The sequence below is a fragment of the Rattus rattus genome, chromosome 13 (assembly GCF_011064425.1).
Source record: "Rattus rattus isolate New Zealand chromosome 13, Rrattus_CSIRO_v1, whole genome shotgun sequence".
In the NCBI taxonomy this organism is placed as follows: domain Eukaryota; kingdom Metazoa; phylum Chordata; class Mammalia; order Rodentia; family Muridae; genus Rattus; species Rattus rattus.
Window position 1 is genome coordinate 53,394,794 of NC_046166.1, and position 22,776 is coordinate 53,417,569.

The window sequence follows — 22,776 nt, forward strand, 5'->3', positions numbered from 1 at the left end:
TGTCAACCTGTGGGGTCCTGTGGGCCTCCAAACAACCCTCTCACAGGGGTGCACCTAAGACCATCTGCAGTAGCAAAATTATTTTTTTTTCTTTTCTGTTTTTTGAAGCTGGGGACCAAACCCAGGGCCTTGCGCTCACTAGGCAAGCGCTCTACCACTGAGCTAAATCCCCAACCTGCAAAATTATTTATAAAGTAGCGACAAAATAATTTCATGGTTGGGTGTTACCACAAATGAGGACCTGTATTAAACAGTCGCAGTATTACAGAGGTTGACAACTGCTGCCTTAGTCTGTCTTAGGTATATTTCTTAATTTTTTGGAGAGAGTTTCATGTAGCCTTGAATTTCCTGATCCTCTCCTGCCCCCTTCCAAGATCCTGGGATTACCAGGCGGAGCTACTGCATCCCGTTAATGAACCGGTAGACGGACCCTTGTGCCTCATCATGCACCGCAAGTACGCTATATCAATTGAGCTCCTTCCCAGCCCCCATGATTTCTATCCTTCAATTTCCAAACTACCCAAGGCTCTACTTGTGGTGTGTGTCTTCAAATCACTCTACAGACAGATGTTAAGTAAACCCTGGCGATGGTACGCATGACCTCGGAATCTCATCATTACCACTGCTACCAAACAACAAACAGGTCCATTCCCACCTCTAGGTCAAAGGAGACAATCAGCTTTTAAAGTTTCTTGTGTTATACTTCGTCTACAGTTATTAAAGCAGACTCAATGAGATGCTTAGATATATGAAAAAATGCCTTTTCAATGCCCTAGAAGTTATCAGCAAATGCTTGACTACTTTGCATTTGAATGTAAACGATAAGCAAGCATTTCTTCTGTAGTTGTTTGTGTACATAACCTGGACTGAATGTAGGGCCTGGGGTGAATGCCCCACCAGAGATAATCCCCAGTCCCTAACCACACCATGCAAGTTATGTTAGCACAGCTGTTTACTGTTATTACACAGCAGATACCTGGCCAGACAGGGTGCCCCATACCCTCGGAAGGAGAGCCAGGACAATCAAGGAGGTTCAAGGTCTAAGAAGCCTAAAGCGAGGGGGAAAGCCAGCCACAGTTTTGAGTATCTGTATCAAGTTCCAAAATGGCGATGCTTCCATTGAATGCACATCACATTAGAATGTCTCTCTAAATTGGGAAGTTTATTTGTTCAGTACAGCAAGGAGGATGCAACACTGTCAGGACAAATATACAGAATGTGCAGGTCAACATCCAACAGTAATTCAGTTCAGGAAACTTGAAAGGAAATCTTAGTGTTATGACAACATACTCCCAAGAATCTCTTCTTCAGTTAGTCATACATTTCAACAAAATAAAGGGTTATGAATTTAAGTGGAAGTCAGCTTGTCAATTCTTAAAAATAAAACTCCAACTCTATAATCCATGCCAGTTAAACTTGTAACTAAATTTCCAAGTAAGCGCAAAGGAGATGAAGCCACCAGTGACCCTTTCCCTTAACCAGTCACGGAGGACGGCTACTACAGCAGGCCGGCGGGCAGGCGGCTGCCTGGTGACGCGGCGAGGACAGTGGACTCAAGTTCACACCGTGCTGATGGCTCACCATTAGTATGGCACGTTTTGGTCCATGATGTGTTTTAACGTCAAGACATAGCACAATTTGTTACAGAGACACACAGATAACTGTTGTTTTTAAATATATATATGTATATATATTTTTTAAAAAGCCAGGTATACTTCCACATACAAAGACAGGTCCTGGGGAGGAATTTACAGGAAGTAGTCTGGGGTGCGCCGGGTCACATGAGGCTCTCCACGACGAGGTGCTGGGTCAAACTGAAGACTAAAAGCGACAGAGAAAATGGTCAGCAAGTAAGGCAGCAAGTGAGGCACGGGACGGCAGGGCCTCCTTTCTGTAGCTTTCTGCTATGGTGCACCCCATGTGGCTGGGATGACCCCAAGCTCATCACTAGCAATCAAGCTGTTACCACTTCATGGCCATGGTGAAAATTTACATGTCTGTTAGTGCCTGGCAGAAAAGAACACTGAATTTTACCCAAGTGCCTTTCCTGTCAAAACTGCTGTTTGTCTCAAATATTAATGTTATTATAGTATTATAACATTAATATTTGACTTTTTCATATTTTAAATCAACACTGTTGCCCTGAGATAAACCCCACTTGGGTTTTCCTTCTCCAGGCAGCCCTAATAGGATGTAACCATAGTTACACACAAGCATTCACAGCATCAGGATCAGGACGCAGCCCCAAGTTTGTGTGCTGCGGTTGAGACATGGCTTCATATAGCCTATAGTGGCCAAAACCTGCAGTAAAGGCTCTACCTTACAGTACTGGGATTATAGGCATGCAAGTGACATCATATATAGCACATGTTTTATTTTACAAGTGTTTCTGAAACAAGGTTGCATGTACTCCAGGCTGGCCTTGAACTCAAGCTGGCCTGCTCCCATCTCCCAGGTATCAGGATTATAGGTGTGCATCGCCAAGGCCAGTTTACACAGTGCTAAGCTTGAACCCAGGGCTTCGGATGCTAGGGTGAGCAGAATGCCAATAAGGCCATCTCCCAGTAGGAAATGTTTTACTAAACCTAAAACGAGTCAATTGTAGTTTTGTGTTGTGTGTGAGTGTGAATACATATGTGTGTGTGAATACATGCATGAATGTCAGTGGTCAAAGGTCAGTAGGTGTCAGATCCCCTGGAACTGAAATTACAGAGGGCTGTGAGCTGCGGCGTAGGAGCTGGGAATTAACTGCCATTTTGTGGGAGGTCAGCCGTACTCTTAACCACCGAGACACTTTCCAGCCCCTGGTAGTTGTAGTGGACAAGTTCCTCTGTTTGTCTGAGTTCTTGTTTGTTTTCTGAGACAGGGTATGTGTGTAGTCCTGGCTGTCCTGGAACTCATGTAGAGCTTACCCCAGACTGCTCTCAAACTCATCTCTCCACCTCTGCCTCTGCCTCCCGAGTGCTAGGTAAGAACTTTTACCACCACACCCAGCTTAAGGGTCTCTTAAATGGTTTTCTATTAGCTGTTAGCTCTTGGGGAGATTTCAATAAAGTATAAATAATTAAAAACTACTTTTTTGAGCTGGGTAGTGTTGGTGCATGCCTTTAACATGGGAGGCAGAGGCAGGAGGATCTCTGAATTTTAAGTCAGCCTGGTCTAACAGTTAAGTTCCAGGACAGCCTGAGCTACCCAGAGAAACCCTGTTTTGAAAAGCACTTTTCTGGGCTGGCTGTGTAGCAGTGGCAGAGCAGTGACCTTGAGTGCAGGAGGCCGTGGCCTGCGTACCTGGCGTACTAACGTTCTCAAGCTCAGTTAGGGAAGACGGTCGGCACTCCTGTACAAGCAGGGCTATTCATGTGTCTTTACAAGACTTTTTTATTCATGCATGCATGTGTGTATGGGTATGACAAGTCTGTGTACATGGGTGTGCAGGTGTCTGCGGGAGCCAGAAAAGGGAGCTGGACTCCGTCCCTCATGACTGTAGTGTGAGCTGCTGAGCCGTCTCTCCAGCCCCTAAGTCTGTCTTCAGTACCTGCTTTCCCCTGTAAAAGCATTACATGCGGTTACAATGCAAAGGTACTTACAAAGAGTATTTTAAAGTGTCGTCTAATTCCATGATAGCAGCCTGGTTCCCACAGCGGTAGCAGTAATTGGGTGCACTAAAAATGGTGACCACATTCCGATCATGGCACCAATTATATCCCTGCAACATGACAAAGGTCACTGTTTCATTATAAAACCCAATCTTGACACAGATCTCAAATCACAAATACTTCGGTGGCTATGCTACCTTCAATGATCTAAGTTTACACAAGTGCCCAGAATATTAAACAATTATTGGGTACAGGATTCTATTATACACCTCAGTAACCATATAGCTTTTTTTTTTTTTTTTTTTTTTTTTTTTTAGATTCATTTATTATATATGAGCACACTGTAGCTGTCTTCACACACACCAGAAGAGGGCATCGTATCTCTTTACAGGTGGTTGTAAGACACCATGTGGTTGCTGGGAATTGAACTCAGGACCTCTGGAAGAGCAGTCGGGTCCATATAGCTTTTCTTAACCTACACTTAGATCTTAACTTAGAGTATACAACTCAATTTCTCAGAAAAAGATAGTAACCTCCCCGTTTTCCTTTATAAACTTTGTTAAGTATTTTACTGTTTTTCTTTTTTTGTTGAGGAAGAATCTTGCTATTAGGCTACCCTGTTCTCAAACTTCCAATTGCCCCAGCCTCCCAAGTGCTGAGACTCGATAGAAACGCGCCTGGCTTCTAAAGTTTGCTACACAAGTCTTCAAGCTAGCATTAGGCAAGTAACAACGTAGAAAATGCTTTCCCGGAGGGCTGAGCCAATGCTCACTGGTAACCTTGACAGTCTCTAATGGTCACCTGTGTCAGGGCCGCTGACTCACACTACACACTATGTGATGTAAGGCAGTATTTACTCGATGTATAACACAGCATTTCCATCCTTTAATTTGTTATGTTAAAGGTTTCAGTTTTTCTCAAATAGCTAAAATTTGATTGTTTTCCAATTCTGGAGTCTCAGAATTTCAGAATGTTAAAGCTTAGTCATCGATTTTCTTCCAGTCACATTGACATCTGTGCTTGCTGGTATAATGAAGTTTAATGTCACCACTACGTGTATGTGCTTTTGACTGCGCTCCTACCCCACTCACTCCTGGCCTGTCCTAGGCTGGTGACGTTTGTTTTGCCTTCTTAAAGCACTAATGCTGGTTAGAGGGGCTCTGTTCTCCTTTATTCCTTTAGTAGTGACAAAGCTAACACAACAGGAAAAGTCCAGCAATTGCCACCTCAACTGAGTGGCCAAACAGCTTTCAAACCTCCTTGGTAAATGTACCAAGGACACAGCACAGCACTCTACAATGTGCACCTCAAAAGTGGCATGTAATAATGGTCTCTACTGAGATCAATTAAGTCTCCATTGAGCGTCCTCTGGAAGAGCAGTGTGCCCCTAGTGAGCCTTCGCTCCAGCCCCTATTGAAGGTATTTTAATTCAGAGTATTTCCTTATATGTTCTAGACAGCATGAAACTCACGCTCCCTTCCTGCTTTGGCCTCCCAAATATTGGGATTACAAGCACCCAACATGCCCAGATTTAGAAACACCAAATTGGGTAACTTGGATATAAGCTATATACATTGCAAAACTTAAAACACTGTTACAATCATCTGACTCAAGGTTTGAGTAGGAGTATACAGATGAAAATGGTCTGACTGAAACACTGGCTACAACAGACAATGGCTTTAACAGAATCATGGAGCTCTGGATTTGGTAATGGGCTCTGGCTCCTTCACTCTGAGTCGCGAAGCCTTATCACAGACGCATACACCATGAGATGCAGGTCAATCTGCAGGAAAAGTACATACTTCCATTACAAGCTGGTGAGCACGGGACACCAGTGTGAGACCGTTGGCATGGTTAAATGTTTCAGAAATATCTTGTCCAAATGTGTAGCCAGCACCACGTGGAGAAATGCCCCAGCCACCACGGTCATCTGGATCTGACCATAAGAGATCACACATTGGGCCCTGGACAAGGATAAAGAACAAATATATACTATGAGTTATGTTTAACTGAGTTACCCTTCCCACACGTGACTACACTTTTTTCCCTTAAAATCAAAACCAACAAGTAACTGCCAAATTTACCTCATGTGGGACTTCCTGCAAGCGATCCAGGGCTCTTATGTGATCCAGTGTATCTATGGATGGAGAGAGGCCACCATGGAGGCAGAATATCTGTTTTTTAAATTGAGAAAAACATGTTTTTGACTTGTAATTGCTAAATTAACGAACAGTAAGCAATGGTGACAAGCGTCGGCCGTGACAGCCTTTCCTTCCCAATGGTATTACAGCGCAAAGCAGGATCAGGTCACCAGCAGTAACCACAGCAGCGAGTGCTGAGGGCTCTCCTTTCCCCCGCTGTGGTCCGGGGTCTGAGGCCTCTGCATGCAGTCCAGTGTCCCCACAGTGGGGCTGCTGCTGCTGCTGCTGCTGCTGCCCCAGCACAGGATGCTCACCACCGTCACTGCGTCTGCTCACACTCCCGATGCACACAACTGTTTCTCAACATCAACAGCCTCCTGACTCCTGGTATTGACTACAATGAGCTTTTTGGTGTTCCTCAGATTTCCTGAGCACATACCCACATTACACACTTTCTCTATATAGCTTATCACCTTTAATTCCTTCCTCATTATTGTATGATGTGTGGAAGACATCTCACAGAGGTCGGGGCAACTTTTAGGGTTCTTTCTCTCCTTACACTTTACTCACTGGGTCACTTCTCCTGCACACCGAACTGTAGTTTGCATGTATATGCAGGCCTGTTAGTGGGTGCACACAGATGTGCAGGCCTAAGGTTGGTAGTGGATGTCCCTCTTTGATCCCTCCACCTTTCTCACCAAGGCAGGGCCTCTTGCTTGAAAGCTTGCTGCTGTGGCTAGCTCACTCCGGGAATCCCATCTCCAGGAGAGGGGTCACAGGCGGGCACCGTGCCCTCCATGGCTGCTAGGTATCTAAGCACCAATCTTCATGGTTGCAAACAAGTACTTGATGTGTTTACAAATTAGGAAGAAGGTGTTGGTCACCCCCGGCCACCTCCCCAGTTGTCTTCTGTTCCTTTTACTGTAGACAGTGCACCTACAGGACTCTGACATAAAGTGGGATGATATAAGCGTTTTAAATTTTTCCTCAGGACTACCCTCTGTTCAAGGACTAGACTAAGGAAGAGAATAACGAGAATTTTCGTGAGCAGCTCATTGGCAGGGGCAATGTATGTGCTATGGATGTAGCCCAGGCTAGCTTAGGCGTCAGCAGTTCTTCCCAGAGCTCCTGAATGGGTCTACGTGAGCACATCAGCCTTTTCTCCTGAGTCTGACGAGGTTTCTCATGCTTCCCTAACAGAGAAGACTGTTAATGGATCTTCTAAAACATTTAGCACTGTATGATTCTTAACTGAATTTTAAATCACTGATATAGGACACCCTCCCCACCAAAATCGGTTTCACTTTATCTTTCTGTGCCTGCAGTATCTGGTTGGCTACTGAACTTATATAGATAAAACATACGGCCACGGAAGCCCTGAAACCCGAGTGCTGGGATTACAGTTGCACATCATGTCTATCTGTGAGGATTTTCAAGTTTTCCATTTTTTCCCACCAGCTCCATGCTCCTTAAAGCCCCATATACTTGGCCTACAGACACATTTAAGGAGGCTGGCAGACAGCTCAGCACATGACAACTTCATTTTGCCATAGGCCAACCTCCCTCGCTCCCCTGCAAATAAATGTATTAAAAATAAAATCTCCCAAACCCAAACCTAACAAAGCAGACCTGGTTCTAGATGGCTCGCAGTCAAGGCTTGCCACGCAGGGACTGGAGCCCAGCACCATGTAAGAAGCCAGGCACACAGCACTGCACGGAGGCTCAGTGCTGGGAAGCTGGAGACATAAGGGCGGCTCTGGCCAGGCTGTCTACCCGAATCAGTGAAAAACCCTGTCTCACCAATCAACATGTACATCAACTGAGTTAGGACAGCAACCTCCAGCCGCCATAGGCTCGTCTGCACACACGTGCACATACAATAGGCAGATCTGATTGCTAGGTACCAATATACTGAACACCACGTGTGACCTAAACTTGTCATTCCCTTCCAGGACTCTGTGCACCACTTGTTTTATCTACTTGATTTCTGAGGTGTTTGTGTCTTCCAGTGATAACACTTCATAAATGATAGCCTGTCACAATGGTGTGTGTATGCTGGCTGTTTTGTTTCTTATAAATACTTCAAAAACAGTAAAGACTAATGAGTTTGGAGAATGCTGGTTAGTATAAGAAATGCATAAGAGTTCTACCAATGTATGGACCAGGTTTAAAAATCAGATAGACAACTAATACTACTGTTATCTTTCTAAATTAATTTCATTACTTTAAAGCTAAAAGACTTTACTTGAATTACTTGAAAATTTTTAATTAAAATTTAATAACTTTTATTCACATTAGCAAGTATAGGTAAAGTATTGTCATTTTAATTATTACAGTATCCAAAATTATACTCAGACTAGCAAGCCAAAGAGTATCCATTACACCTTCAAGAGCGCTGTGCTTTCATGGTTTCTCTGTGCAGCTGTCAGTCCTGGAACTCACTCTGTAGCCCAGGGAGGCCTTGAATTCAGAGATCCATTGTCTCTGCTGCCTGAGTGCAGGGATTAAAGGCCTGCTAACATTCAGATTTTATTCTGTGTTTTGTACATGAATTTAAATCAGCTCACTGTGAAGCTTCTAAATACTGAACTAGGAAACCCGTGTAATGTCTTTTTTTTTTTTTTTTTTTTTTTTTTAAAGATTTATTTATTTATTACATATAAGTACACTGTAGCTGTCTTCAGACACACCAGAAGAGGGCATCCAATCTCTTTTACAGATGGTTGTGAGCCACCATGTGGTTGCTGGGAATTGAACTCAGGACCTCTGGAAGAACAGTTGGGTGCTCTTAACTGCTGAGCCATCTCTCCAGCCCCCGTGTAATGTCTTATGTATGCCTTAAAACTTACGGGGTTGGGGATTTAGCTCAGTGGTAGAGCGCTGCCTCAGCAAGCTTAAGGCCCTGAGTTCGGTCCCCAGCTCAAAAAAAAAAAAAAGAAAAAAAAAAAAAAAAAAAAAACTTACTATGCTGGAAACAGAGATCCCTCTTGATAAAAAAGATGTAATATACAATATTATATTTGTAGTTATCATGAAAATAGGAATAAAAAGCCACTAATGGTAACCAGGGAACGTAGTAATATGGGCACAATTTCCAATTACATCTTGTGTTACTAATAATATATATGCCCCAAGACTTAAGCAATTATTTACACTGTTTTTGTTTTGTTTTGTTTTGTTTTTTAGAGCACACATTAGGGCACAGATCTTCTTTGGCCAGAAGACTAGAGCCAGGGAAAGCAGGGCTTGGTGACTGAAGCCTAGAACCCCAGCTACTTGGGAACATAAGGCAGGAGAGTTGAGCTGTGCTGAGAGTACGGTCAAGTCTGAGCCTGAGCAATTGAGTGAGACTCCCTCCAAAATAGGCATACACAAAACCCAAAAACCACCACCGCCAAACCAACCAAATCATGAACGGGGCTGTAGCCCAGGGGCAGCGCCCTGGCTTGGCACCAGGTTTAACTCCCCAGCACTGTATTAATCAGAATAGAGAGACTTACATAACTTGTCAATACAGATCCTGGATGCCTGATAGTAAATGTTCTCCCACATTTAACCTCCTTCTGCAAGACACCGTCACCCACATACACACCTGTCCATCTACTAAAGCTGTAAGTGGAAGATAATCAAAGAGATCTGTAAAGTATTTCCACACGTTGGCATTTCCATACTTTCGTAGGCATTCATCATAAAAGCCATATACTTGTGTGATCTGCCGGCTTTCATGATTTCCTCGCAATATTGTGATACGCTCTGGATAGCGCACCTGGAAGACAAGGAAAAGAAACCCGTCATACAGTCACGTCTCTCCAGTGCTGTTACCTTTAACCTCAAATCCATTTCTTAAAGAAATGGATTCTTTTGTCCATTTTTAAATTAAATTTAAGAACGGGTATATACATATGATATATATAGAACAAATGGATTTTTATGCTTAGACTTGGGTCCCCTACTATAGACATCTCATTATGAATATGCAATTTTCTGAAACCTAGAAGTCCTAGGCATTTGTCTGAGCAGGAGTAGTAAGAAGGAAGCAGCCAGAGCAATCTTGTGGGGAAACTAGAGAAAGAAAGAACAGAAAAGCCTAGAGTAGAGCATGAATAAAAAATGTTCTTTTGAGGGGCTGGGATTTAGCTCAGTGGTAGAGCGCTTACCTAGGAAGCGAAGGCCCTGGGTTGGGGTCCCCAGCTCCAAAAAAAAAAAAAAAAAAAAAAAAAAAGTTCTTTGAGGGGAGACACTCTTGCTGTGAGTTACAGGCAGGTAATGTGGACAGACTACAGGAGAGCTGCAGCGTTTAATGGGTTTGACTCTCGTGACTGTGTGACATCAAAGAGGACTCTGGGAACAGGGAAGTAGCAAGATAGACAGGAGCTGAGATTCATCCGGCAGTCAACACAGGGAAGAAAGGAGCAGATCTTGAAGGCAGAAGTGTGATGAAGTGTGGAGTGCAGGGCAGTACAAACAGGAAGTCAGAGGAGCAATGGGCTTCTCACGCCGTGAATTAAACACTTGTTTAATGATTCCATATGAAGCTTGGTAATTAAATATAATTCCAGAGCTCAGTTATAGACAACCATGAGTTATACACTCATCAGAAATAGACGGAAGTTTTTTTTTTTTTTGGTTCTTTTTTTTCGGAGCTGGGGACCGAACCCAGGGCCTTGCGCTTCCTAGGCAAGAGCTCTACCACTGAGCTAAATCCCCAACCCCTAGACGGAAGTTTTAAAGCATGGACTTTCCTCTCTCTTTAAAAGATGGAAAGCCAACTATTATTTAAGACCAAACGCACCATGAAATTAAAGATGATTCATGCAGCACTAACATTCTTCTGCCTTTGGCCTCCTCTGAAGTTCACCCCGCCCCACATTCATCAATCCCTTTTTTTTTTTTTTTTTTGGTTCTTTTTTTTTTGGAGCTGGGGACCGAACCCAGGGCCTTGCGCTTCCTAGGTAATTCCATCGCTGAGCTAAATCCCCAGCCCCATCAATCATACCTTTAATGCTACAAGAAGAGTCACGGTCTCCACAGAATAATATCCTCTGTCTACATAGTCACCCATGAATAGATAGTTGGTGTCTGGTGATTTTCCACCAATTCTGAAGAGTTCCATAAGGTCATGGAATTGGCCATGCACATCTCCACAGACGGTAACAGGACAGCGAACCTCTTGTACATTTGATTCTTTTGTTAAAATTTCCTTAGCCTGTTAGAAAAGGAAAATAAATATTCGGTTACAAACTTAACAACATTTCTTACCTACTGAAAAAAAAATGTGGGGAAACCCACTTGGGAGTATAAAGTAAACTAATACCCTACAAAGGGATGGGCCGAAATACAGCTATCATAGCAAAGACCAGAAATGACGTATCTACAAAGACACGGAGAACCTGGAACCCTTATGTGACGCTGGTAGGAATCAAAGTGAAATTTGTTTCAAGTGTCCATGCAGCACTGTTCTTTGCTGAAGGATTTATTTTTACTTTGTATTTATTTGTCTGTGTATGCCCCATGTGTCAGGGGCCAGAGGAAGCAGAAGAGGCATCTGATCCCCGAGCTGCAGTTACAGTGGTCATGAGATACCTGACAGGAGCACTGGGACTGAACTCAGGTCCCCTGGAGGTGCAGCAGGTGCTGATAGGAGTACAAATTATCCAAGCGCCCATTAAGCATGAACTGATATAACACAGCACACCCAACCAGGTAGAGTAAGTGGGAACCAACGATAAAAACAACGCACCGATATGTGCTGTAATCTACGCTTTAACCAAAGAAGCTATGTGACAGACAGATGACTTCACTCACTCCCGAGTCCAGAAGAGACGACAAAGGTAGAAAGCAGACGATGGCTGCTTAGCACTGCACAGAGTGGACCAGAGACCGGGTGTGGGGCCTGAGGGCAGTGAGAGGCTCCAGTGTGATGGAGCTACACGGACGGATGTCATCTAGACTGGCCTCGCCTCCACAGCCAGTTCCAGGCCAGCCACGGGTACACAGGGAGACCTGTTTCAAAAAAGCCCCCAAATAAACCAAACGACTTCTTTCCATGACAAATACGGAACTCACCACTTACTCAGATTTATTTTCCCAAGTTCACGACTGTCTTTACTGATTTGTGTTGCTACTGCTGGAGACGGTCATGCCCTGCCCTAATGACATCATGGTGGACCATATACCACAGACGACAGTGGTCCTGAGATGTTCCCACTGTCTCCCCAGTGACAAAGCTGTCCATTGGTTAACGTGTTATCTATGTACATGAAGTAATGCCGGTACGAAAATCCAGTCTACTGGGTGACCAGATGTATAAGGCACATGCAGTTCTATATGTACCACAGATGTGAGGTAAACACAGGTGACTGTCGCTAGGGCATTTCTGTGGATCTTTAAAAGCCGTGTGAAATGCTCTGCTGAATTCTGCCCACGGCAACCTCACACATCTTTGTGCTTTCTGCATCTTCCGACTGTGATTTTCTCCTGTGCCACAGCTAAGTTGGGCTTAACTACCCTTCATGACATTCTCATGGCAAAACTGCCTACTGACGAATTTCAACTTCTGAGAACACGACTCAACGTTCAAGCAGCATATAGCTACAATCCATGATTAATATTTAATTGACACTATGCCAGGACTTTAAAAAAGTTGAGTCTAATGCTTTGATGTTTTAAGTTCCTTCCCTTTATTTACTTTGGGTGCGGTGCTAAAGACTAAACCCAGAGACTTACGCATGCTAAACATAATCTACTACTGAGCTGCACACCAGCCAGTATCTCTCCACATCTGATTTAAGCTCCAAGACTCACTTCGTGTTAATGTGTCTAGTTCAGTACTAGCAAACTCTCCTGGATTTTGTCTACAGGTGACCCCACTCCTCCCTTTCCATGAATCTACTTAGCACGACCTGAACACGGAAGCACAACACTGTGTGCTCCAGGACAGTCTGTGGTTTTAGTCAGGAGACTCTTTTCTTAGTTAGATCCTGCCTCAAAACAACAAACCAAGAAGCCCAGGTTGGCCTACACCTTGACTGAGATAGATGCTTTGCCTCCCCTTCTCAAGTTCTCAGTCATGAGACTTGAGGAGTTTTAGTAGCCTGTCTTGGTCAAGGTCTTATCTTTTTAAAAGAATTTATTCTGTTCAATTTTGTCTGTGAGTGTATGTGAATGTGTGTGTGCTGGTGTTCATGCCTGTGTGTACTTAGAAGCCTGAGACCATGTCAGATCCCTCAGAGCTTCTTACAGGTCTCAGTGATTCCTGAGCCTGTAACACAGATGACATGGTCTGAACTCTGGTCCTCGAACTTGTGTAGCAAGCACTCTTAACCACAGAGCCAGCCTGGCAGCCAGGGGCTCGTTTTAGCCCCAATGTAGTAGCCAATTCACCTGGCAGAGCCTCCCAATCATCTCCTACTGACTTATTCATGTGATAAGTGACCACAATTTTCTGTTATTTTTGCATTTATAACATGAGTTGTTTGTTCAAAGTTTTTTTAAAAAAAAAAAGATTTGTTTATTTATTATATGTAAGTATATACTGTAGCTGTCTTCAGACACACCAGAAGAGGGCATCAGATCCCATTACAGATGGTTGTGAGCTACCATGTGGGTGCTGGGAATTGAACGCAGGACCTCTGGAAGGGCAGTCAGTGCTCTTAACCACTGAGCCATCTCTCCAGCCCTTGTTCAAAGTTTTAACACGGAGAACTTTTTTTTTTTTTTTAAATGAGGTCTCACGAAGCCAAGATAAGTCTCAAAACTGCTATGCATCCTAGGACGGTCCTCCTGCTTTCCGCTCCCAAATACTTGAATACTATGAATTTAAGCTAGGACTGTGCCCGCTAGGCAATCACACAACCAGCTGAACTGCAACCCCAGCTCTCTGTTTCAAGAGTAACGGTGGCTCGATCAATGCCGGGTGTGCAGCCCAGGGGTAGAGCAAGTACTTAACCAGAGCTCTGACCAACTCCTTTGCTTAAACCTCGACTATTTTGGGTTTTCTGCTATGTTTGACAAACTAACCACTAGCTAACACTACACTGTTGAAAAAGGCAACTTCTCTCCTAGATTCTTATGAAAATAAACATAGTCTGTCCAGAGAAGGGAATACTAGATCTTAATGACATTATATGTGAAAAAATGCCAAGTTAAACCCACGTGATCTGTTTAATAAAAAAAAGAAAAAAAAAAAAAAACAACAAACTTAAAAACAAAACAAAAACATCACTGAGTATGTAGCTGGCCAGTAACTAATTCTGTACCATCTTGCTGTTGCACATGTGTCACCACATTGCTGGGGTCCACACAGAACAAAATATGCAGTCAAGTCAAGTCACACTTGTCTGCCAGCAGAGGCCACCGAGAACAACCGAACCACAGCTGTCAATCAGAGCGACTGGTAAGGGATTAGTAAACTGGCTACCGGGGTCCTCTCACTGAGTAGTGCAGGATGCCCTTATACTCCTTTCTGGGCCCCTTGCCTCCACTTCCAAAGGGCTGACTGGAATACAGGGGTAAACAACTGGCGCACCGCTCCATTTTCTAAAGATGGGTATTTCTATTAACTCAAAAATTTCTAGCAACTCAATGTTCTACTGTAGTAGTTCAAGGCACTGATTTAGGATACTGACTAGAAAAACAAAATTGCAGCAGGCTAAAACTTGGGAGCTAGAGAATGGCTCAGATCTGAGGCACTCGCCTCCAATCCTGCAGAGCTGAGGTGACACCAGGACTCAATAGAGGGAGAGAATGGGCACCTGAAAGGTGTCCTCCGACCTCCACATTCAAGCTGTGGCATGCACCTTCCTTTTAGCTCCTGCTAAAGACTAAGGAGGGCTGAAGAGTACTCACAGTGCATCTGACTTGATTCCACACACTTTTCTGGTGAAATCTTTGGCATAAACACTGTATACCCATTGGTGAATTCCTATGTCAAGTTAAAATAATAAATCTTAGTGTGAAATCAGATGGCAGACTTCTCTTCAAAACTAGTAGATAAGAAAGACTGCTCCATCAAGAATGTTGTCAGGCTGGGTGTGGTGGTGCACCCTTTAATCCCAGCTCTCAGGAGGCAGAGGTAAGTGGGTCACTATGAATTCAGTGCCAGCCTGGTCTGCATAGTGAGTTCTAGGAATGCCAGCATTACGTAGAGTCTGTCTCAAAGACAAAACAAAGCAAGACAAACACACACACACACACACACACACACACACACACACACACACACACAGGTTTAGCAATTAAAGCACTGTAAAATAGCTAAGCTACTGTGCCCTCAGCCTGACCTCAGCAGCTGGGCATACCAAGCTATTGAATATTCTAGAGAGTGCGCTCCCATTAAGCCACACCCCATCCTCTTTCTTCTGTTTTGAAGCAGCTCTACTCAGGGACAGCTATTCCAACAGCAGTGTTCTAGATTGTTTTAAAGCCAATTTTGACAGGAGCTCTAACCTCTTATTTCTGTAAAATTCACAAGCGTAGGTCTCCAACTTTTCACTCAAAAGCTGCTTAGGTCGGCACAGTGGAGCACAGACTTTCACTACTGGCCAGCCTATGATTAGTAGGAATGAAAGGAAGCAAAGATTCTCTTCATGGCACTAGGTAACCATGTAACCTAAGGTCTTTATCCTTATTTAGACTAGGTGTCTAGAACCTGCATCTCTAGAGCGTGAAGTCACATCTTTCCCGTGTATAAAGTAAAAACGGCTGGGTTCCCCCCCTCCCCACCTGATTCTCTGAGGGTTGATTCTTCGAATGTTTTCATTACCGTATTACTGAAATTACTTGTATGTGTGCACATGTGCACACACAATGTTAACTGAGGGTTTATTCTAATTAACAAGCCTCTGAGGCAGTTCTAGAGTGATAAAGTTGCTCAATATAGTAAAAACACCTGAAAAAATATATTCATAACATATGCACAAAAGAAGTCAGAAGCAGCTCTAAGAATGTAATTATCTAGTGTTTTTACTATGATGCAGCAAAAGAAATTTGATTATTTGCAGGACACAGATAAGACCAGATTTAAAGCTGAAATGTGGACTGTGGCTTAAGACCACAGTTGGAGCTGGGCAGTGGTGCATACCCTTTAATCCCAGCACCAGCGAGGCAGAGGCAGGCAGATCTCTGTGAATTTTAAGGCCAGCTTGACCTACAGAGTGAGTTCCAGGACATCCAGGGTGACACAGAGAAACCCTGTCTCAAAAAACAAAAATAAAACCAAACCAAAAAACCCCCATAGTTGTAGAGACATAACTTGGTAGCCAGAATTCCCGCTGCCGACACTACACTGGCGCCAGCCGGCCATTCTTTTCTTTTCATCTCTGTAAGACCTGCCTTGGGTCTAAGTGTGTACTTAACTGACTCCCCCAGTGGTTGCTGTAACACACCCCGAGGCCATGATCCTTGCCTTTGACTGCACTCAGTCTTCCCCTCTACACATGAATGAACGGCTACTGCACTTATTCCCAACACTCTAGGCAAGTTCATAGAAAGCAAAAACAGACCAACTCTGAAACAAATCTTCTTACGTGGAGGTGTAACGTCTACAGCAGGGATAAGGAGATGGCTCGGTGGTTACGAGCACTTGCCCTCGCAGGGGACACAGGCTCAGTTCCTATCACCTACATGGTGGCTCACAGCCACCTGCAACTCCAGTTCCAGGGGATCCAATGACCTCCACAGGGACTACGCACATACTTGATACATAGACATACATACAGGCACACAACTCACATACATAAAACTAAGTCTAAAAAATGAAAAGCCCTAGAGGAACGTCACGCATGGCAGTACAACCCAGCACTCAGGGGGCTGAAGCTGCAGGATCTGGAGCTTTCGGCCAGCCATAGCCACACAGCAAGCCCAGCTCAACCAAAAACTTCGCAGTTAATAAGCATGGTGCTCCCTTCCTATACCAACATGAAGTGCTGGAAAGAGACTGAGCCCAGGCCAGGCTTGCAGGGTAAGCACTGTGCCAACTGGGCTGTAGTTCTAGCCAACTCCACTCCCTAAACAAGGAAATTAGCCCTCTGGATTACAACAGCAAGGGTCTCAATGCCAAGCAACATGGCCGCTTACAAAGCAAGTTATGGATGTGTGCACTGACCAAGAGAAACAGAAATTGTTTAGGATGCTAATCCCAGGATGCTTTAATGTAAACAAAACACTACAAACACCCCATCATTCCACACTGATAGAGACCAAGGTTTAAAGTATCATACACAGTTGGGTTTATAGCAAGGCATGGCTGCACATGTCCCCATTCCCAGCACTCAGGAGACCAACCTGAGCTTGTACGGTGTTTGCTTCTATAGTGAGTTATAGGCCTGCCTCAGCTACCTTGTGAGATCTTAACTCACAAACAAAGCAAACCACAAACAAACAAATTAAGTTAATGGTTGTTAGGCAAAACTGTGTCCAAAATAAAATGTATGTTATCTTTCTCCTGTATTTGTTATTTTTCTTAGACATGTATTTATTTGATGTACATGAGTGCTCTCATGCACATGTATATCTGCATGTGTCCCTGCATGCCAGAAGGCATCAGATCCCAGTATAGGTGGCTTCGAGCCACCAGGTGGTTGCTGGGAATTGAACTCAGGACTTCTGGAGGAACAGATAATGCTCTTAACCACTGAGCCATCTCTCCAGCCCCATCTCTGTTGTTTCTAACAAAATTCCAATCGTTCGATTTTACCAATGAAGACTTGGGAGTCAGATGCTGGGGTGAAAGTCTGCTAGCTCAGATATGCAGAGGAAGCACCCTGACGACCTTCCTCTTCAGGAAAAAGCAGCTCCCTTTCTCCACAAATTACTCAGACTGAATGTCCCTCCCTTCCACTTCCTGTGTGTATCCATCTTCCTGACTTCCTTACTCGGCTTTTTTCCTATGTTCATTCCCCACCAAATGGTTGCTTTCTCGGCCTCTGGACCCAGTTGACTTTATTTGGTCCCGTTTATAATAAGCAGAAAGTTCTCAATTAAAGGCACGTGCAAAGGATGAGCCACACCCCAGCTAGAAACAGGTTTTTCAGTTAATACAAATCTTGGTGCTCTCAGTGTGATCGAATTATCTTGCAACACATTTCCCAAGCTTGTACATAAATAAGATAAATGGGGGAGGAGGAGCTCCAATGCTACCTGACTATAAAGTGCAGCATTGTTTTGCCTGCACATATGTCTGTGTTACTGGTTCCTGAGGAAGACAGAAGAGGGCACTGGGTCCCCTGGAACTAGAGTTATAGATAGTTGGGCTGCTAGGCAGGTGCTGACAGTTGAATCTAGGTCTTCTCGAAGAACAGCCACTGTTCTAACTGCTAAGCTACCTCTCCAGCCCATGGCTGACATTTCTAAAAGCAAGTTCTGGACCAGCGTCTTCTATCTGAAAATACTGTCTTCTTTGCTTGTGTTGAGACAGTGTCACTGTGTATCCCAGACTGACTTTAAACTCACAGTCCTCCTGTCTCAGCCTTCTTGGTGCAGAGGTACAGGTGGGTACTACAATGTGTACCTAAAAATGTCACATTTAAAAATCATCAAAACCAGATTTCAAACAGTAGTAACTGTGTAAGCAACCACCCTCTCCTATATCCACACTGGATTTTTATCCTGCCATAAAAAAGGAACGACACAGTGACCATGCCGTAAAGATAAACCAACCTCGGAACCACTGAGAAAGACTAGACTGCACATTTGGTCATCAGGTGTCCTTACTGGTCTCCATATTAGTCCCGTCCCCCGCCATGTGGAGAGGTTTAACAAGAGAAGAGGAGAGGAGAGGATAGGTCAGCCATGAACATGTGGATGGAAGGGGGTGGGGAGATGGGGAGAGAAGGGACAGGGACAGAGAGGGCAAGAGAGAGCAAGAGGGGAGTAAGAGCCTCCATATTAGTTTTTGAGACAAAGTCTCTCACTGAACCTCTAAGCCTGTAAGGCAGCCCCAATTAAATGTTGTCTAGACTTGCCTTGGTCATGGTGTCTGTTCACAGCAGTAAAATCCTAACTAAGACACTTACCAAGTCCGTCACAGAATGGCTCAGTGATGGGCTATCTCTCGTCTGTTTGATCCCTGGCACTAGAAGCAATACTACCCCAAGTGATCAACAAAAAACTAAAGGAAAATTTACTGGAAGTTGTTCAAATATAAAACTATTCAATGAAAACAAATTTTACAAGTAAACATCTTGATCTATATGTGTAAATTTTTCCACATATAGGTATATTTTACATATCACATATAAAGCCAAGAAGTTATTCAGGGGCTGGAGAGACGGCTCAGCAGTTAAGACCACTGACTGCTCTTTAAGAGGTCCTGAGCTCAAATCCCAGCAACCACATGGTGGCTCACAACCACCTGTATGCCCACTTCATGTATGTCTAAAGACAGCTGCAATGTACTTACACATGATAAACAAATCTTTCAAAAAATTATCCAATTTAACAATATTTTCTGATTAAAGACTAAAACAGATTTTATCTGTCAATACAGAAAGTAGCCTAACCCCCACATCCCAGGTCCTCACCCCCATCTTCCCAACCCCTCCCCCCCACTCCATGGGTCATCCGCAAACGTCTTCAGTTATAGAATAAAATCTTAACAGGTCAATCTTTTTCCTAAGTTTTCCCAAGACGAGAGATAAATATAGTTCTAGTCACAGAACGTCCTGGGCAGACCTAGGCAGCGTGGCACAGCATCTCTAAAAGCTGTCGCGCACACTGCCGACAGTGGAAGGAATCCCAGAAGCAGTGTTTATGCTCAAAGGAGTCAGATCACAATTAGCCTCAAAGCTGGATGCTAAAGAGGTGAGTGTATGGATCCTGTGGTCTCAGAAGGCAGGCCTCCCGGTTCTAGGCCAACAATTCTACAGTGACACAAATTAACTTCAAAGCCTGACATGTCTTTGTGCAGGGGCTTTGGCAGTCATTCACCCTCTGACACTGAGACGAGGTTTGCTGCCTCGACCCAGGCAACCACAACCTTTCCCACAACCACTCTCACCTTGATTTCAGCTGCCTCAGTTGCCAAGCTAAATCAGAATAGGAATTTAACATCTGGGGGAAACCATCCCCTAACAACATCACTTCCTAGTGTGGTACAGCAAATGAAATCGAAAAAAACAGAATTGGGCTAAGCATGGTGGTACATGCCTTTAACCCCAGTGCCCAGGAGGCAGAGGCGGGCAGAATTTGAGGTCAAGGTGGAAGATTCCATGGAGCTGGAGTACACAGTGAGGCCCTCTCTTTTTAAAAAAGGTTAGTAACTAACTCTCTCTTAGCCCGAGAAATGGCACAGATGCTGGGTGCTCAAACCTGAAGACTACAATGTGATCCTCAGAGCCCACATAAGTGGTGTTCTCCTCCAGCGGTTCTTTGACCTCCCCATGTGCACTCACGAACGAACACAGCATACATAATGCATGTATGCACCTGCATATGCGTGCGTACACACATACAAATAAATGGTGTCTATTTTACAGCATTGCTGTAAACTTGGTAACCTGTGTGCTGAAGGTTAACGGGAAATGCACAATGTACGCAAAATCTACATTGAACTACAATCACCAGAAATCTCACTAAAGCAAGAGTGACGCCCACCAAATAAGACCAAAGCGCAGGGCTGGGGATTTAGTTCAGTGGTAGAGCGCTTGCCTAGGAAGCGCAAGGCCCTGGGTTCGGTCCCCAGCTCCAAAAAAAAAAAGAACAACAACAACAAAAAAAAAAACACCAAAAAACAAACCAAAGCGCATCCTTTCTCATTCAGCATTCACCCAGGGCGTCGTCCGGTTAGGACTGAGAGTAGCTCTTGATTCTTCCCACCCAGAAGACTGTTAAGCAGCATCCCTGCCTCACAGATAAGCACCAGATGTGCAGAGACTGGGGCTCGCCGTGGGGCAGCACTGAATTATGATTGGCTGAACTTAAACAGGGGATGGAGGTGGCTCGGGGGTTAAGAACCTGTACTAAGCCTACAAGTGACTCCTAGGACCCCGCATCGCATCGGTGGCTCACCACCACTTACAGAGACAGCTCCAAGAAATAGGACACCCCTGGCTTCCTTCCTCAGGTTTCAGCACTGAGCACGCAGACACGCAATTAAAAATGAATAAATCTGTTGGGGATTTAGCTCAGTGGTAGAGCGCTTGCCTAGGAAGCGCAAGGCCCTAGGTTCGGTCCCCAGCTCCGAAAAAAAATAAAAGAGAAAAAACAAACAAACAAACAAACAAACAAACAAAAACACTGTATGCTGCTACTAACTGGTAATCCAGCTTACTTAGAAACTGAGTTTTATAAAAAACCTTTAAAAGGCTCATAAATCCTCCTAAGAGCTTAAGACTCGAGTGCGATACTTCACAGCCCTGGTAAAACCTTCTGCAGGAGCGTGTCCTAAAATTATTAGGATGTCGAACGGAAACACTAAACTGATTCAGCCACCTCTCTCGGTTTAGATCATCAGGTCTGGATGTCACAATTACAGTAAGGTTGACTGACTCAAGATCCAAACTGGACAGACAGCTCAGTGGTGCTCTAGCTTGAGAGCGATCACCCAAAGGGTTACCTTTAAGACTTAAGGAAATTACAGGTTATCACACAAGAGAAATAGCTAACTGGGTCGATAACACAGTTTCTTTGGGAGAAACACCATTTTCTTCACAGTTCTTCTGAAAGAAAGAAACTCTCCTGTGTTAAGTAGTTACTCAACATACGAAGGCCTTGGTCAACTTGAAAAATACACTAAGGGTTATTACTCCTCTCCCCCACTCCCCATCCCAAGAAAGGAATGCCTGCAAATCAGATGGACACAATCCTTTTGGGGGGTGTGTGTGTGTGTGTGTGTGTGTGTGTGTACACGGGGGTAAAAATGTAAGTAACTTTCTGTAACGTGGTCTCTCATAAATAGCACACATCCCAGTTATCTTTGCCAGTAAACGCTGTTTCCAAACTCAACACCTGCTGCCTTCTTCCTGAAAAAGAAATCACTCTCTCTCGAGAGCCGGTCGCCCGTCAAGGCCGAGCCTTCTTCACCTGCCTCCACCAAACTCAGCCTGGGAGAAAGCTCTGCCTGCCATCACGCCCACTAGTCTGCAAACAAAAGCTTCATGCACTCCGCGGTTTTCGAAGGGCCCGGTTCACCTGCGAACGACCCCACGCTAACCAAGTCTCGGTGTTAACGACTTTCAGGGCAGTTGCCCGTGGACCCAGGGGACTGCAGCAGCCTGACTTTCGGGGGCTGGGATGGGGTCCCGCACCCCGTCCCACACTCCAGGCCGGGCCAGGGCCCGTTTCCCCCGCGCGCGCCTCCGCGGCGGGCCGCCTACCTTCTCGCACAGCGTCCGCACTTGGTTCTCGTTCAGCTGCTTACACTCGTTCAGCTGCTCCACCCACTGGTCCAGCTCCTTGGTGAACGCCTTGTCGTCCATGGCGGCGAGCCGCGCGTCCCCGCCGCCTCCCCCGCCGCCGGCCCCCGGCGGGACCACCGAGCCGCGGAGCGCGCAGCCCGCGCCCCGCCCAAGCCCAGCGGGCAGCCGCCGGCCCCGGCCTCCGGGAGCGCCCGCCCGCCCGGCCCCCGGCCACGCGCTCGGGGCGCGGCGAAGGGCTCACGGCTCGGAGCGCAGAGCGCGGCGCGGCTCGGGGAGGCTCCGGCCCGACGGCGCCCGCCCTCCCGCTGCCGCCGCCGCCCGCAGGCCTCTCCGCGCTCTGGCCGCGGTTCTCTCGCTCTTTCTCTTCCCTCCCTCCGGGTTTCCGTCATCGCCCCGGCATTTCCGCCGGGAAAAGGAGAGTGGGCGGTGCCGGCGGGCTCGGCGCACGAGGAGGGGAGCAGCGCCCTCGCGCGGCTCGGCGGAGAAACGGTCCGAGGGGCCTGGGGCCAGCATCCTTCTCTGGTTCTTCCTGCCCTCTGGGAAGTGGGTTCTTGCCTTGGATCTCTCTCAGCACAGGGAATTGGGACTGTTGGGCTTTTTCCTCAACCTTTTACTTCCCTAGTACATGCACTAAATGTTGATTGAGTAAATTTCTACAGATTTCTACTCTGAGCAGTAATTAGT

The 22,776-nt window shown here is 45.3% G+C and overlaps 1 protein-coding gene across 1 annotated transcript; it reads right to left on the minus strand.

Moving 5' to 3' along the window:
• Positions 1 to 1,141: 1,141 nt before the first annotated feature.
• Positions 1,142 to 22,447, minus strand: Ppp2cb (protein phosphatase 2 catalytic subunit beta). Its single transcript, XM_032918794.1, has 7 exons — positions 22,051 to 22,447; positions 10,734 to 10,943; positions 9,330 to 9,503; positions 5,681 to 5,770; positions 5,399 to 5,560; positions 3,588 to 3,706; positions 1,142 to 1,821 (listed from the first exon to the last, which is right to left on the minus strand). Exons 1-7 carry the CDS (start codon positions 22,150 to 22,152, stop codon positions 1,749 to 1,751), a joined length of 930 nt encoding a protein of 309 aa, XP_032774685.1. The 5' UTR covers positions 22,153 to 22,447; the 3' UTR covers positions 1,142 to 1,748.
• Between the last annotated feature and the right edge of the window lie 329 nt (positions 22,448 to 22,776).

What these genes read in the sequence shown, in the direction of transcription:
- Ppp2cb (XM_032918794.1), bottom strand. Translation starts at nt 22,152, where the DNA reads ATGGACGACAAGGCGTTCACCAAGGAGCTGGACCAGTGGGTGGAGCAG. An exon ending in TGCAGGAAGTCCCACATGAG is followed by an intron (nt 5,561 to 5,680) that starts GTAAATTTGGCA and finishes ATCCTTGTCCAG; the next exon opens with GGCCCAATGTGTGATCTCTT. An exon ending in GACACTTTAAAATACTCTTT is followed by an intron (nt 1,822 to 3,587) that starts GTAAGTACCTTT and finishes TGTCGCTTTTAG; the next exon opens with TCTTCAGTTTGACCCAGCAC.